The sequence below is a fragment of the Amia ocellicauda genome, chromosome 10, assembly GCF_036373705.1.
Source record: "Amia ocellicauda isolate fAmiCal2 chromosome 10, fAmiCal2.hap1, whole genome shotgun sequence".
In the NCBI taxonomy this organism is placed as follows: domain Eukaryota; kingdom Metazoa; phylum Chordata; class Actinopteri; order Amiiformes; family Amiidae; genus Amia; species Amia ocellicauda.
The window spans coordinates 20,823,874-20,842,254 of NC_089859.1; the positions used below are offsets into that span (position 1 = coordinate 20,823,874).

Below are 18,381 nucleotides of genomic sequence, written 5' to 3' on the forward strand. Positions count from 1 at the left end.
CAAGACCTATACAACTCTGTACAACCAGAGTGGCAAATTTAAATACCATAAAGACGACCCTAAACACTGTTCTTTGCTAACAGCGTTGAGATTCAAATAATAAACCTGTGAAGTTTCGGCTCTGAGAGGTAGCCTTATCTACGACCGCGTTTCTGTCTGTGTTGCAGTCATTTATCTCCACCAGCTTTCAACTGCAGCCTTCTCAACTCCACCTCGGTTGAGCGGTGGCATATTAAATGCCATTATATATGCCTGTGATGTTCTGAAATGGTTTGTCAAACTGGTACAAATATTTTTTTTTAACGCCCAACAAAACTGAGACCAGCCCCAGAGACAGAGCAGAGGCAGTACTGGTTTAAAGTGTATCCCGGAGACTGCTGCCCGACCCATAACGCGCACTACAACAACTCCCATCGCAGCGCGGCTCGTCAAGAAACATTTCTGTAGTGGCTGTAAGCGGTATCACACAAACAGCCCAAAAGATCACCCAAACACAAACTGACATCTCGAGAGTGATGGCAGTGGTGGAGGAAGAAACATGTTTCCTTTTCTCTGTGGTTTTGAATCTGCAGCTAAAAATAGCACAGCTTTCTCCGGCTCCAGCTTATAATCAAATGGGAAATGATCAGCCCTATTGCCCTCCTCTGCTGATAAACATCATGTTTATTAGTATTTAAATTATTATTATTTTTGGAGTCGTTTCCCCATTTGCAAATCAAGACCGTCCAGAGTTTATATTTCAAAGGTAAGTACTGTAATAGTGCAAGGTTACTGGGCAGCTTTACCATGGAGAGCATGAAGTTATTACAGTAATTACTACCTACATTGGTGTCCTAGAAAGAGGGCAGTGAAAGTCACCCCCATTATCAGTGTGTGAAAGCTATGCTCCTTAAAACAAACCGCATAAGGACAATGCTCTTCTGCCATATTTGATATTCACTTGATGTGTCAATAAATGATACCCACTGGCGGATATTATTGGACTACATATTATAAAGTACTGCAGGAAGGATAAGATCAGGAATACGGGAACTGGTAGGGAAGAGACAGCGAAGGTGTCGGCATCAATGTGGAGAAGTGTAGTGTATTTTAAAGCGCAGATCCATTTTGTTTTAAAAGAAAAGTGGATTTTAATGGGACAGCCGCCTCCCAAATTGCTGTGATAAGCTTTGAATCACAGAGAGATGAGCAGTACGCATTTACAGTACAAATATAAAGAAAGACAAAAGGAAATTCATATTTTTGAAAGAATTGTAAGGAAAGTGTGTAGCGCACCACTGCCTTGTATTTATTTTTATATTCAATCTATAAGCATGAAATATCTCTCCAGAGTAAAGTATTAGTACTTACATTGACAGGCTCTGAGGTAAGTACATCTCTATATGTGACACACAATGTATAGTTAGACAGTGTGCTATTGAGCTCAGATATTCGGAGCCAGTTTCCAGATTCATCGCAATATTTTGTTGCTTTTCCTGAAATAAAAAACAAACAATTATTACTGAAATCACATTCAAAAGGTAAATAGAAACAATAGTAACAAGGAGACATTCTTACATGTTGTTACTGAATTATTACATTATTTATTATTTATTATAACTCGCATTATTCTGGTTTGTGTTTCAACTGATCCTTCAATTAATTAATGGAAATATTTAGCTGAACTAATAATTTACTTTTGTAAATTAGCTTAGCTTACAAAACATGAGGTCATTCAAGTGCCAATAGGATTTTAAATATTACATTTCAAAATAGTTAAATAGCTCTAATTAGGCAAATTAGGAATTCAATTACCGGTTCAAATCGAGTAAGTTGGAGCTCAGTGTGAACAGAAATCAACAGGACAGTGGGGCCCAGGACCTGGGCTGAGGGCCGCTGCACTGGGGACAAATGATCCTGATATACTGGCCTTCATCAACATTTTATCTTGCACAGCTCCATTCATGCAAGGTATCTCAAAGATCTTGACTTATACTGCCAACTGTGCATGCACTGTGAGGACAACAAGTGGAGAGGGGCCATCTGGGCGGTGCCACACGTCTTTTCTGATACTGTGACAAGTAAAATGTCCAAAGAAGCATCGGCACTTCGGTATAGTTCCAGGGTCCTGCTTTACCGTATAACACGAGACCTGTGGGGCCAACTGCTCTCCGGCTTGTTCTCTTTGCTTCCAGGAGGTACAGAATAAAGTGCAGTGGTGAAAGTGCTGTACTGCACTAGCATTCGCACAGTGGGGCAAAAGAGAGGTCTTACCCATGGGGTCAAAGCCTGGGACGTAGTCAGGGCAGCTCTGGGAGGCGTACGTCCCTGCGGGGGTGTCACCCCAGCACAGCCACCCGTCCCAGGTCTGATTGCAGTAGGGCCCTTCAGGAGAAGAAGTAAAATACATGTGTGATCCTGGCAGTTCGCAGAAGCAGCTCTCACTCAAGATCAGATCACAAAGACACTGTCAGTGTCATTAGAAACTCTTGTCCCTGAAAATGAGGTGCCTTTTGGTTGACTAGACAAGAGTGAGCTCTGCTACAGAGGCGTGAACTCATGCCTGGTTCCATGTCAGCATCGATGAGAACTGTAGACACTGCTTGAGTCTTCGGAAACCTTGACATAGTGTTGGTTTATTCAGCATCTCTTCTGAAGTGTGAGGCTGTGGCTCAGTATGTATTTATCAATGGAGCTGTAAAGCTCTTGACTAACTCGAGAGCGAGGGCTTTTAACCGCTTTTCTCCACCATTCCCACCACTCCAGTTGAGTGCTTCATATTCCCGCAGAGATGAGCTATAATGGTATACAGTGTAATTTGCATTTGATACCATTGGCTAATGAATGGGAACACAACTGAAACCAGCCTTAAAGACTTTATGCTCATTGAAAAAGTTTCACACATTTTTAAAGGGTTCCTTACACTTCAGGTTGTTCTGAAAATAAAGGATGACAAGTAAACATAAGATTTACCTTCCATCAACTCACGCGCTCTCCCACACATGCTCACACGCTCCCACACGTTTCCACACGCTCACACACGCTCGCACACACTCCTACACACACTCACACATGCTCTTACATGCACCCACATGTTCTCACATTGTTTAACATGCTCGCACATGCTCCCATGCACTCCCATAGGCTCACACACTCTCACATGCTCACACTCGCTCTCACACGCTCCCACATGCTCTTACACACTCCCACAGGCTCCCACACACTCTCACATGCTCACAAGCTCTCTCACATGCTCCTACATGCTCTTACACACTCCCACATGCTCGCACACGCTCTCACACGCTCTCACATTCTTGCACACAAAACCATTGAGCATAAATTATGATTTTGTTACCTGTTATTTTGTTCTGTTGATCTCCTTTTTCAAGGCATTTGATTTGAGCCTCGATAATTTTTTGCCTTACATTGGCTTTCTGCATCACTACAGGCGAGACAACCACTTCTAGCGTGGGCTCGGTGTGCGTCCCTGCGGCACGGCCGGGGGTCGTCCTCTGTGAAGAGAGCATGATTAAATCTCCCGCCCCGAGAGCACGATGTGCTTGACGGCCCTCATACTCACAAAGGAACAAACAGACCAAGAAACAAAGTAAAAGAAAAGTGACAGGAACACACGTGTCATCGGTGAATTTCTCTTAGGCAATGTAAAATAAAGCAATACCTATTTATTTATTGTAAATGCGTTTCTTCTTTTGAACACAATGCATTCATTGACAAAGAGACTAATTGGAAAATGATTGCCAGGTTTTAATAAGGGAAGCGAAGGCCTATGGATCATAATGCAGAGAACATATAACTGGAATGGACTTGGCTCTAAGGCTAGTTGAATTATATCAATTTGTGTTTGTTTTCCCATTTCCCGGCTCTGGGCAGTTGTGTGGATGATCCCCTGCTGAAGTGGACACAGAAAAAACCCTTATCAGCAAGAAAGAAAACAAAACAACTATTCATATATATCTAAACCCTCTTTTGTATCATGGCAACATAAAAACTGTGAATGTGAACTTCCAAAATCGCCGCCAATGTTTTCACAATCATCCTCCTGAAACCACCAGAGACACCATCTTACACTGATAAACCAGATCCCACGTCCTACAATACCAATAATAAAAATAAAAACACACAACAACTACCCAAACAGAAAGTGAAAATTAACCAGGCAGGGACTTTGTATCAGTACAAACACATCTTGCATTAAACACATTTAAAAATATACAAAATGCAACCATCCATCCGCAATGCTCGTTCTTCCCAATCATCGTGAGGAGCCAGGAGTCCACAGTCTAGGGAGGGTGCCCGGGTGCATCAAAAATAACAACAACAACAACACAAACGCTTCAGTATTGAATGACGCCAGTATTAAAAATAGCAGTATTTCCCTTGAACGTGTGTATTGACATGTTAGATATCAGTCAGTTGAGTGAAGTCACTTGTTCACTGAATGCAGTTCTGGTCCCAGTGGAGCTGAAGGATGCACAGGCTTTGGCTCCACATTGTCGATAAATAACCACCTTCGCTGATCTGGACTAAGTGGTTTCAAAGTCTTTCAAACGTGACGATTCCAAGCTGTTCTGCAAACCCGTCTGGGTGGCATCTCTACTGGGCCCGGGTTTGACATGGCCACACTACTCTCAGTTACCCTCCTAGGTTAAGGGACAGGGGCTATACACTCACCTAAAGGATTATTAGGAACACCATACTAATACTGTGTTTGACCCCCTTTCGCCTTCAGAACTGCCTTAATTCTACGTGGCATTGATTCAACAAGGTGCTGAAAGCATTCTTTAGAAATGTTGGCCCATATTGATAGGATAGCATCTTGCAGTTGATGGAGATTTTTGGGATGCACATCCAGGGCACGAAGCTCCCGTTCCACCACATCCCAAAGATGCTCTATTGGGTTGAGATCTGGTGACTGTGGGGGCCAGTTTAGTACAGTGAACTCATTTTCATGTTCAAGAAACCAATTTGAAATGATTCGACCTTTGTGACATGGTGCATTATCCTGCTGGAAGTAGCCATCAGAGGATGGGTACATGGTGGTCATAAAGGGATGGACATGGTCAGAAACAAAGCTCAGGTAGGCCGTGGCATTTAAACGATGCCCAATTGGCACTAAGGGGCCTAAAGTGTGCCAAGAAAACATCCCCCACACCATTACACCACCACCACCAGCCTGCACAGTGGTAACAAGGCATGATGGATCCATGTTCTCATTCTGTTTACGCCAAATTCTGACTCTACCATCTGAATGTCTCAACAGATCGAGACTCATCAGACCAGGCAACATTTTTCCAGTCTTCAACTGTCCAATTTTGGTGAGCTTGTGCAAATTGTAGCCTCTTTTTCCTATTTGTAGTGGAGATGAGTGGTACCCGGTGGAGTCTTCTGCTGTTGTAGCCCATCCGCCTCAAGGTTGTACGTGTTGTGGCTTCACAAATGCTTTGCTGCATACCTCGGTTGTAACGAGTGGTTATTTCAGTCAAAGTTGCTCTTCTATCAGCTTGAATCAGTCGGCCCATTCTCCTCTGACCTCTAGCATCAACAAGGCATTTTCGCCCACAGGACTGCCGCATACTGGATGTTTTTCCCTTGTCACACCATTCTTTGTAAACCCTAGAAATGGTTGTGCGTGAAAATCCCAGTATCTGAGCAGATTGTGAAATACTCAGACTGGCCCGTCTGGCACCAACAACCATGCCACGCTCAAAATTGCTTAAATCACCTTTCTTTCCCATTCAGACATTCAGTTTGGAGTTCAGGAGATTGTCTTGACCAGGACCACACCCCTAAATGCACTGAAGCAACTGCCATGTGATTGGTTGGTTAGATAATTGCATTAATGAGAAATTGAACAGGTGTTCCTAATAATCCTTTAGGTGAGTTTATATCCTTCAGCCACACCAATAAGCTACAGGTGCAAAGCCTCTCATTCCTTACTCCTTCTTCATCAGTAACACCTGCCTAGTGTCTAATGCATCTTGGGAAATGTAGTTGTTATTAACGTCATCCACCATTTTAAAAATCTGTGAGAGACCCACATGTTGGTCCACCTGAGATGCTTACTCTGATATTCTAATCTCAACTATTGTAAGACGTATGAGACTCTAAAATGACTCAATCAATCAAGCTGCAGTATTTTGTATTCATAATACCCCGATCATTTCACAGTGGATGACAGAAAATTAAGGTTCAAATTGTGTGTCATAATTTTCACTGCTCCCTGGTTAGTCATGATTGAGGAAAATAAACCATCAGGGCAACAAATATGTCATAGTACCTTGATTACACAATACTACTACTACTAATAATAATCAGAATAATAATTCTGAGAAAAGATTAATGTTTCTAGAAATCTGGAGGGTCATTGTGTGTGTGGTATTTGTCATCATTTCTTGTTGTCCTGTTTTTCAAAGAGCAGAGCAGTTCTGTTACAAAATAAAAAGTACACTTTGGTCTTCTGGTGCCGCAAGGTGGCCCTGCCTGCCCAGTGTCCCCATCACAACACAGAGAGCTCTGATCTAAAACACAGAGGGTCGTAGAGACGTGGGAGAGTTTGAGCTCTGATCTCGAGCAGAACGTGACCATTTGTGGGGGGTTTTCGCCTCTAAAGAATACAGATGTCCCGTGCAGCAGTTTAGCAGCCGTACATATGATGTCACTCCAAACATTGAAGTAAATGACGTCATACATACGACCATCAAGCCACCACGCATTTCACCTCACACAAGGGCCGGAGGGAGAGAGAGGAAGAACCAATGGCAGAACCCGCTTTAAATGTCCCAGTGCTTATCTCAAAAGCAACTGATCTGTATCGGCAGCATATAAGCTTGTGTAATCCAGCTCGATAAACATACAGACACACATACACAGAAACACATGATTTGCCACCACTGAACATCAAGTGTCCCCAGGGTGCAGGAGATCAGACCCCGGTAGTTTATTCACGTCATCGATACACCTTTTACATCACCAACACTCTCCAGCTTAATAACTGTCCTTTGTTGTTGTTGTCCCTGTTTGTTACACAATATTCAAATTTCTTAAGACGAGGCATCACAGGTTTTCATTCGATCCATTATACGTCTCATGATGCCTCTATCTACGTAAGTCTCTCTGGGATTGAAATATGAAAATGATGATATATGTTTCCTATACAGAATCCCCCCCCACCTTGTATAGCTATACAGTCATTAATGCCCCATCCATGCGCTATGAATAAATTGACTGTCTAATGTCAATTTAATTTCAGACACTGTAAACTGTCCACAACAAGAACGGGTCAAGACTGTCAATCTGGAGACTTCAGTTGCTTCATCGTTATAAACACCATAAAGCAGCATTGACTTTCCACAAAGAATAAAAATAACCAAAAATTGAGAGAAGAGAGGTATTTTTTCAAAAGCATTTCCAAGCTCGCAGGAACTGATGCTGAGGCATAGAAATAAAAATAACAATCTTGAGGGAGAATCAAAGAAAGCATGTTCAGCATCTTACCTTCCCCAGAATGTGCTGAAGGGGGCAGATGTTGTAAAATATGTTACCAGCTAAGCATCTTTAAAAATTAGTTTCAGACGTTACTTACCAAATTTAGCAGAACCGATATCATGAGCCAGTATGTACTAGGCAATTCCATCACTGCCTGGCCTTAGACTGACCTGGAAAACAAAAACACAAAAATCACATTATAGATTAGATTAGGATTGTCCGTCTTTGAAATCTGCTACATCAGACAAACCACATGGTATAAACGTACAGCGAGTGTTTTAGCCATGTTGAAATTAACCAAAAGCAAGGCAGTGTAAAAGTGCCAATAAATCTGTAAAATGTTATTTTCTTTGTAATAAAACTGATAAAATGTTATTTGCCTAAAAAAATGTAATTTTAGTGATGCTATCTATTATATTAGGTGGTGACACGACGACTGCGTTTGTTTTCCCGCCTCGTATTGGAGATTTGCCATCGAAAACAAGGATTTCAATTTTACGACCAGATCAAGATCTTTATTTTGTATTTAATCCATTCCCCCCACTGTAATAAACAGAGATATTTCAATTTCAGATCTCAGAGGGAATCAATTTCAAACTGTTGATGCTGCCTAATCTCACCATTTCACATCAACATCAAAGCCATGAGAGCATCATCCAGTGTCCGCTGTGGCTGCAGATTAGCAACTTAAATCGAACTGACATTTATCCATTTATACAAATACATACATTCAGTGAAGCTGCCTGGATTCCCACTAATATACAAACAAGGAAGGAAGGACCAGAATGCATAAACATTGACCAACAAGCTGAACACAAAACACAACTGTCATCGCATAATAATAACGATACTTTATATAGTGCATTTCATCAACAAGAAGCCTGAAGCCTTTGGCATGTAGCACAAAACTAACTATAAAGCCCAACTACAATTGCATCCATCTCATGAGCTCCACAGCATACTTTGATGTTTTGATGTGAGGCCATTTTCCCGAGCTCTACCTGAAATGAACAGCTGGTCAAAAAACATCAGCTTCAGGCATTTTGTTTTATATTGTTTTACATATTATTTTGTCTGTATAGCAACCTTTCTCTTGCATATATCAATTGTGCTTTGACAAAACTTGATGTTTCCTGCAGATTTGCAAACCACAATAGATGTAGATAGTGTAGTATTACTTTTAATGATAGCATTAGTTGCACACTTAGTAGATGCAGGGAATCGTAAATATATTAACAATCCTCACACCTTATAAACTGGCTGCTGTGTTTTCATTTACAATCCTTTTTTTTCCATTGCTCATTACGGGACCTTCAGAGCCTCTGCACTCATTTGTTGGTAAAACAAACTGAATTTCCTGCACTCAGAAAGCACTGAAATAGCAAAACCCGGGGTGGTTGTTTTCTACTCGTGGCCATTAGCCCCAGAGTGCACACACGCTCTCTAATAAAACAGAGGAATAGTGCACTGTGTTTGTTGCCACGAGGCCTTAAGTGACTGTTATCAGGGATCTGCTGTTACACACGGACAGAAATTGGTCTGTGGTTAAATTAAGCATCAATTTAAAAATAAATAAATTGCTGCTAAATGCAAACCGATTTAGCAATCATTATACACTAATATATGTATTAAAAGCTATGTTTTTGTAAAGATCTACAACTGCAAATAAAAAAGGAAACTAAAACCAAAGATATATATCATCTATTACTGATACACCTGGCACTGAATTCTGTGGCACATTCTAGAATCAGCAGATAGGTGAGACAGAACTGCTACGCCACCTTACCCTCACTGTGTAAATCCAATTTTTGGATACCATTGAATCACACGTGCAATTCTGATTGTGCCGTGTCTATTTACCTTAACGTTACATCACTGTCTCTTGTGAGGAGAGTTTCCCTAATGAGGTACAGACAGTTTGATTGCACAACAAACTGGACGATGCCCACGCTCAGCTCTTGGCGAGTGATGTGGAGACGACGCAAAGCTTTGGTCATGCGATCTATTCAGGGGACGGTGCGATCTAAACCCTGGACCACTGGGCTTCTGAAGACGTATGAATATGCCAGGCCTTCTTCACTCTGACTAGGACTCACGTGATGAGAGTGGGACAGTGCTGAGACATTCTGCTGTGGACAAAAGCTATAATACAGAGACTCAGGTTCTCAATCCATTAATCTCTTCATATAAAAGATCTTTAAAGTGTCTGGAATAACTGACCACTCTGAGCCCTTGCCGAGTTTTGACCACAAAGCTTGTTGGACGGTGGCTCTTCAGGCCCAGGTCTGAGAACTGCTTGGCTCAAGAGTGCTTAACATTCAGTCTGTGTCTCAGCCTCACAGTGGCTCAACTCCCCAGTGAAGACGAGTCACCATCCAATTTTCTGCTGTCCTTAATCTCTTCAAACATGGCCTGAAAAACTGAATTAAAATCAATTACAGTCACGTGTGATTGATGATAAAACTCCACCACAATCCCAGAAGGAAGAATCTCACCAGCGCTGCTCGGTGTGCAGAGTCACAGCGGGGCCTCAGGGCACCCTGGCTTGTGTATTGACTCTGACAGCCACCCAGCCCGGCCCAGTAATCCAGGTTTAGTCCCACGTGTGTTCTTCAGATCACAGCTGAGGACACGGGCCCTTCAACACACACAAAGAGGGCCCCACTCTACAAAACAACAAAACACATCGAGCATTCCATTAGGCCTAGGCCCTAAGCCGTGGACCCCCAGAGATTCATTTTCTCCTACATGCCATCCATAGGAGTGTTTTGTTTTTCTCTCCTACGTGCCTAAATGGTTTATTTACTTAAATGTTCACTTACTTTATTTTAGATCATGTAAAATGTTTACAGGTCTATGTATTTATGTATCTCTTTATTTTGCTGTACATTTGTTGTATGTTTACCACTCTATAAAGCGCTCTGTGGCTACCCTGCGAAGGGCGCTATACAAATAAAAATTGATTGATTGATCGATTGATTCCTGATGTAGGAATACATAAATGCAACCTATATTTTTTTATTTTAAATTTGTTCCAATGACATGTTATGCAGTTATCTACTTTATAGGTAGATTGATCTATATATGTATAGATATATTTTTTACACATATACACACATTATATATATATATATATATATATATATATATATATATACACACACACACACACACATACACATATACAGTGCCTTGCAAAAGTCTCCAGACCCTTCCTATGGTGTCCCATTTTGTGAAATTGCAGAATGATGCATACACATATTTTTAACTTAATAATTTATTCAGAACTTGGATGCTAAAACTGAAGACTTTTAAGGGTAAGATAAGTTACAGTAAATGTCAGCAAAAACTAAAGAGAAAAAAAAAAATCATGTTGATTGTATAGGTATCAGACCCTCCACTCAATATCTGTCTCTGCTCTGGCATCGATTAAATACTTTCCTCAGATTCTTAATGGGATTCAAGTCAGGACTTTGACTGGGTCACTCAAGGACATCCACTTTCTTATTCCAGTGTAGCTTTGGATATCCTCCAGTCAGTCATGACTTTGTCATTTTTATTTCAAATTCATTATCTATTTCCTGATTTCTTTTGGTTTCTGCATTCTGGGTAGGTTGTTACAGTAGGTAGAACTTTAATTCCTATTCTAACATTCACACATACACATATACATATATTTATTTAGAAATATATATAGTGACAGAGTGACCTCCCCTCCACCACATGGTCTTGTTGTGCTGGTCTGAGAGGCTTAATTGACTGATTGGCCACCATGAGAACACAGCACATTGCTGCTTCATGTATGGTTGGCCAGTCAGTCAATTATTCCCTGGGTGGCACCACACCTTTTATTAAGAGACTTCTGCTCCCAAGAGGAGGAAGACAGGGACTGTGTGACACATAGAGAAAGAGAAAGAGAAACACTGGGTGAATGTTTGGGTTTTGGTATTTCATGACCATGTTCTGGTGGTTGTGTTTAAGGTTATTTAAATCTGTTTCTAGCCAAATCTGTTTATTGTGCCAACTCACAATAAAGATATATAACCCAGTAAGGTAATGCTGATGTATCAGTCCCAGGTGCATGAAGCGCTCATTTATAATTTAAGAAAACTTAAAAGGATGGTAGTGTCTCACTTGGCTTAAGAATCCAGCTTCAATCTGAGAAACATAATACTTAAAGCAAGCAGGGAGTGATTTGACTGAAGCATAGCAAGAGTATGTGAGCCAAAGTGAAGAAAACTATGAAATGCCAATGTCAATTTCTCTAGCTTTCATATCCACATCGCCAGTCCAGCCAATCTCGGTGACAGAATAGTCTGATGTAGGTTGAGTAAAGGACAGGATTTTCTCTCTAAAATAAAGTGCCACGGTTCTGGCTGGAAAGCAGTTAAATGTGCTGAACAGCGAAAGAGAAAAAGGCTAATAATTGATTGTGTTTCACCTTTGATTTTAAAACAAGGCCATTGAGAGCGCATGACAGCAGCTTGCATTTTCTTAATGTACAAGACACCCTTTAGATAAAATCACCGAAGACTCCACTTATTAAAACCATCACATCAGAGGAAGGATACATCGTTTATTTTCACTGACAACTGGAGCCGGTTTACTCTGCAATGAAATTCATGGCGTTTCTTGTGTGTCACTTTTGTGATGAAGTAATTCAGAACACACGTTCCCATGTTGAAAAGGTTATCCTGGAAAGAGTTATAACAAGGGACAAGTGGGTTTTTTTCTGTAATTAAATGTCACTGGTTTTCTTTATGGTGTTGGGTGTGCACTCAGTCAGCATTTGAAAATTTGACCCTAGATTAATGCTCGCCGCTTAAGCTCAGATAGACTGAAGCTGAATACAAACAAAGCAGGGTTATCACGGTAACGTGTGTGCCGGTGGGAGGAAACGCAGACTGCGTAATTAAAAGAAGAATGAAATGACAACCTGGAGCCCTGCAGCCTCAAATCGTCCTGCAGTCATAAGATATGTGACAGGAAACGTAATCCATGTATTTTAATTGTGCTGGTGGTAAATTGAAGCAGCCAGGTGACTGATAGTCGGCTCAACCCACATTTCAGAGACCTCAGCTACTTCTGACAGGGCTCAGAAGTGAAGCAGCCTAATTGTTTTTATTTTATTATTTATTTTATTTGTATTAATGGCCACGCTGAAAGACACACTAGTTGTCCGGATAAGAAACAAAATAAAACAACAACCTGCCATTGCCAAGTGTTGTTTCAGTGTGCAGCTGAAAGATAACTTAATTTTGCAACACAGTCCTCATGATCAACACGGCGAAGCTGAAAATTAGGTGCTTCTGAATATAACTAAAATATCATGATGGAGTACCGCGCATGCCTCAGCAATGCAGCAGAACAACAACCAAAAATGACAAAGGACTCATCAAATGTACTCGTGAAGTATTGAAGTAATTCATTCCACAGGGGGAGATATGACAGGAAAGCATCCCCCCCCGCTCAGCTCTTGAGAGAGTGATGGGAAGCTTTAGGCTTTTAAAAGCATCAAAAAGGGACAAAGTGAGTAAAATAAACTATAAAAAAATATTAATAATACAAAAACAACTTGAAAATGTAGAACTATGTGCAATTAGAACAGTTAAATCATGTCCATCCACCAAAACCCTAATGCATTGAGAGATTTTGCCCTCTCCCGGAATTCATTATTCTTTTTCTTGAATTCCAACTTCAGATCACATTCTCCTTAAATTGTAAGTGAACCTCAGAAGCGGTTACCATTTCAAACCACGGATTCTGCTGCAAAATCTGATTACGGTTGATTGCTTTTTTCCACAGAGGACAGTATTATCATTCGGAACAGAAGAATGAATCCCCCCATCTGAATCTGGTCTCAAAAATTCAGTTCAACAGCAAGTAAAAAACAATGATATAAAGAAGTAACCAATAACAAATCTGTACACTGGACATGTACAACTACACTTCATCGTCGTCAGTAACTGTTTTCACACAGAAATTGTACATTTCAAATTAATTGCTTGGTATGTGTTTTAAAGGCACTGTTTTATTTTTTGATTCAACATTGTTCTGTCTTAACGCAGTCAGGAGACTGTTTAAAGCTTTGATATATCTAGTATTAACGCAAGAAAGACATAACTGTTGTGACCTCACTGCCTCGAAGAAGCTCAGGAGACATTTTCGCCTTTTATTTGTATTTTGTTATTTCCAGGAAAAGCAGGCTATGTATTTCTGTTATGAAAGACTCAAAGTGGTTCATTTATTCCCACAAACATTGCTTATTAACCCAGAGTTTGTGCTTTAAAAATGGATGACTTATATCTGGGTCAGGACTTGACATTATTAAGAGCGATGTCGACTCTTCATGCCAAACAGCCTTTACGTTTCGCTCGGTTTCTGTTCAGGGTTTTATGAAAGGGCCTCTGAGATGATCAAACCCTGCAGAGCTGCATCCTCGTGCAGCCGCGCACATCCCTCCGAAGGTATTCACACCACCACCACCTTAGGAGAATGATGCACAAAGTGGAATACAATTCGACATGAGTGGCATGCAATTATTCACATGTACATGACTTTATTAACATGTACGCCATAAGGAAACAGCTGTAGGAAGAGGCCACTTTTCTGTGCTAAAACTTCCGAATCACACATCTAGCTGCTGCTTCTTCATTGTACTTTCACACAGCCTGCTCCGTATGCCTGTGTGTTTGTTGAGTTGAGGCAGGACTAGGTAATTAGGGAGTAATTATCCCATTACTTAATTGTCACCAGTCAGTGAATCATCCCATTCCTACAAGATACAAGTTAAGTCAGTGAGACCATGTTTTCCATGATCACTGATATTTCCATCACTATAATAATCTACTAATTGCGTATTTTCTGTGACTTTATTACATAAAAATACAAACAAGCCTAGCCACATGCAATTTATTATAATATATTCATGTATCTATGAGTTATTCTTATCTCTCTGGACATAGCCGTTTTATCAGAAAATTATGAGTGCCGCCACGCTGAGAGCTGTGCAACGACCCGCCATCGGTATTCAAGAGCTGCTGAGGAGAATAAATACATGCAAAGCAGGCAGAGTGGCGAGCGGTGAAATGTCACGTATGAAATGTGCAAACTGAGGTCCTACACACCAAGTGGACCCATTGACTTCTCCCCATCTCTCTGTTCTTTAATATTACAGCTTTAAACGTGTTATTTAAGAGAAAGAGTGTCACACTTAGACTTGAATCGTAATAACCGACAAATTTAGCCACACGGGACTTGTGCCAGAGTGAAGGTCAAGGCGTGTGCTATTCCCCGTGTGGTCGGATCCGACACAGACCTCAGCCACTCAGCGTCTCCTCATTAAGCTGCCTGTCTGACCTGTTCACTATTATACTCCCATCTGTGTGAGGTTTCCGATCGATTCACTGAAAAGGGCAGACATGAATTCACTTCTTCAAATTCTCAGGCCATTCCAGAAATCAATTGCGGCAAACTCTCCCCAGAAAGACGTGCATTTGGGAGATTTCCAGTATTGTAGCCCTCAGTCGGCTGCAGATTATGTATTTTTATTTGCTTTATTATTTTAAATGCAGAAACATACTGAACCTGTGTATTCACTACAGGACCTGTTTCCCAGCTAATAGACACATTCATCTTCTTGGAAGCAAGAATAGCCGTCAGGAGAAATGGTCTATGATGTAGCGAATGTTAAAATTGTATTCGATGCCATGCATTTCCAATGGAAAGGAGCAGCAAGTATAATACTGAGGGAGGGTCACACGGAATGATTAAAAAATGGGGTGAAGTCAAAATTTGTTTGCAGAGTAACTTCAAGAACATCATTACCTAAAACCACTTCACAAGCTCCTTTCAAAGGGTTTATATGACACACATATCCACTCTCTGCAACTTTGAAAAATGAAATAAACCCATCCGGTTATATAAGTCTTTACAAATCCTCTGGTGACCCACCGCTGAACTTATCCTTCTGCTTTCTCGAAGATCAAGCCAAACCTGAGCGTACAGCCTCTGCTTCTCACCAGGAGAGAGAGGCAACACGAGTCTACACATGACAAACCAAGCAACATGGGCAGAACACCACAAACCAAGCAACACGGGTCGCACACGACAAACCAAGCAACACGGGTCTTCACATGACCAGGCCAGCAACACGGGCCGCACATGACAAACCAAGCAACACGGGTCTACACATGACAAACCAAGCAACACGGGTCTACACATGACAAACCAAGCCACACGGGTCTACACAGGACAAAGCCACCAATCGCCCCAAGATCACCTGACTTTCTGAAACCCATCCAGGGAGATCCTGCCAGCAGTCATACAAAAGGCAACATAAAACGTGAACCGCAAGCACTGCAACAGAAAGCATTGTGTGTTTCCATCAAAGCACAGGAATGCAAACCTGCAACACATCTAAATTGTCAAAGGAAAGTGGATGTGTATTGATAGTCTCCCGTCACTTCTTTGTGGCATTTTCAATTCTGAGGTTGAGCTGAGAAGACGTGCAGGATATACCAGAGCCATCTCAGGCCACAGACATCAAGACAAATCTCACACAGAAAGAGTAATACATAAAATATGTTTTCAGGTGAATATACTAGTCAGGACTTGCTAGGTTTATTCCTAAAATTCCCAATAAACAGGAGTTTCCCACTGTGATATATTTACTGAATTGCTGATTGGATGAATACTGTGGTAAAGCAATTATGAAATTTATATAAATTATATATTAAATCATCACTCTACCTTTCTGCTCCTGCTGTGCGTGTTGATTGTATACTATAATTTGCCTTTTGAAATATGTACATCATCTCTAACGGTGAAATAGTGTGTTGTTGTTTTTTACACTGATGTACAAGCGCTGTATAACCTACTTACATGGGTCAGTCACTCACAGGAATTGATGGAAATTACAGTTTTGCGTTTGAGCCGCAGTGAAGGTTGAGAGGAATATACCGGCTGGTGAGACTGTGGGGGGGTGACTGGAGGCCATGAGGGCCGCACTATCCTCTGTTTGCTTGTTCCACCTCTCATTTTAATTACTTAATTGAAGTATTTTTTTTCAAATACCCTGTAATTTTCCAGGTATCATTCAGATGCTATTTATAAGGTAAAGGATAATTTAAAAGCTCAAGCCAGCGTGGATGCGGCCCTCGAAGACACGAGAAGCCCTCCTCTGGGCTAAAACAACATTTTCTATTTCTGTCCTTTTTATTAGGCAGGACGGACCCAACATGAAAAGCATGAGAGAGAAAAAAAGACATCGCGAAGGAAAAGGCTTTTAAATGTCACCCTGCTAACGTGCAAATTCTAGGTTATTTTCTGCAAGTGCTTTTTCTCACAATCAGACCAGGAAGACTGGGAAACTCATTACCTGACTTGAGTTTCATCAAGAGATCCCGTTCCTCTGAAGGTCACTGCGAGATAATCTGCGCTTTCACTTAAATATAGCATCCGTTGAGTTTAAAGATATTTCCTGAGCCTCTCTTACAGTCACCACCTGGCTTCATGACTGTCGGACAGCGTCACACAAGAAGTGTTTTAACAAGCTGATCCTGAGAAATTAATAAGAACGCTGAATCTATAGCTCTGATGAAGTGATATAGTATAAGACAGCAATGAAAACCAATACTTTTTTTATTAATTCAATTGAAAAAATATAAAATGCTTATTGAATTGAAATATGAATATTTAATGTAAAATAATATACATTAATATATTTTAAATTACATTAAATATAGGTATTACTGAATATGCTATTCTACATTTTTTATTAGAATAATTTGTACAGACTCTTTCTTCCTCATTGAATAATTAATACTTGTCAGCAATCCATTAGGAGAGATCAAGTGCAGAAAAGAGGGAGAGAGAGGGAGAGGGTGAGGGAGATAGATACAGAAGGGAGAGACAGAGAGGGAGAACACAGAGAGAGAGAATGGAGAGACGAGAGGGAGAGACAAGAAAGCTAGAGAGGGAGAAGGGAGAGACAAGAGAGAGGGAGAGAGAGACAGAGGGAGGGTGGGAGAGAGAGGAAGAGACGAGAGATAGAGAGGGAGAGAGAGACGGAGGGAGGGAGGGAGAGACAGAGAGAGGGAGAATGGAGAGGAGAGAGAGACAGAGGGAGAGACAAAGAGGGAGAACGGAGAGACAAGCAAGAGGGAGAGACGGAGAGAGTGTTCAGGATTTGCCAATTGATTAAATAGATATAGAAAGCTGAGAAACTGCTAATATCTGAAGAAGCATTAGGACAACTACATCAGAAAGCAGTCCTTACAGTAATACATTATTGGATGTTTGGAAATTAGCCGTCAAATTGACCGATACTGTAGTGATTTTACAGCCTAAACACAACCTCCTCGATTATGACCATCGGAGCTGTGGTTCTCCAACGTGCAACACAAGATGCAGTGAGAGCTGCTTCCTGTGAACACCTGACTGAGCAGCACAGAGACGCACTATTCACAGAGAGCTGGAGAGCGTCCAGACAAACTGGATGTAATTATCTCGCCGCATCAATTAGTTCAGTAGCACTGCGAACAAGCTTGCCACCGAGTCCGGGTGCCAGCGTTTCCATCCGAGTTGTCACTCTGAAGCATCCTGCCAGGCTTGAGCCAGGAAATAATGATCTGAACGGAGACGCGTCTCTTGGGAGCAGCTCAGCAATGATGCATAACAACGAGAACCAGCAATCAGCTTTACACAAGTTGCACAAGATCACTTCATATATACATACAGACGGTGACAAATTAAAGGGAAAACCTGTATAAATGAGTGGAGGAACATAACGAATGCAGATGCCTCCACACAGGTCTACTGCATGAAACAATTAAGCAATAAACATCCTATCATGCTCTGTGGTATGTATACAAATGCTGAGCAGGCCCAGTTGAC

The 18,381-nt window shown here is 41.2% G+C and overlaps 1 protein-coding gene across 1 annotated transcript in view; it reads right to left on the reverse strand.

Annotated features, from left to right (window-relative positions):
• The window catches only part of calcr (calcitonin receptor), a 54,825-nt gene that overhangs the window by 23,058 nt on the left and 13,386 nt on the right, over nt 1–18,381 (reverse strand). Inside the window, exons 2-5 of the mRNA XM_066715478.1 lie at nt 7,583–7,655; nt 3,335–3,491; nt 2,254–2,364; nt 1,351–1,475 (exon numbers count right to left, since the gene is read on the reverse strand). Coding sequence (XP_066571575.1) covers nt 1,351–1,475; nt 2,254–2,364; nt 3,335–3,491; nt 7,583–7,633 — 444 coding nt within the window. The 5' untranslated portion in view covers nt 7,634–7,655. The remainder of the gene's footprint in view (nt 1–1,350; nt 1,476–2,253; nt 2,365–3,334; nt 3,492–7,582; nt 7,656–18,381) is intronic.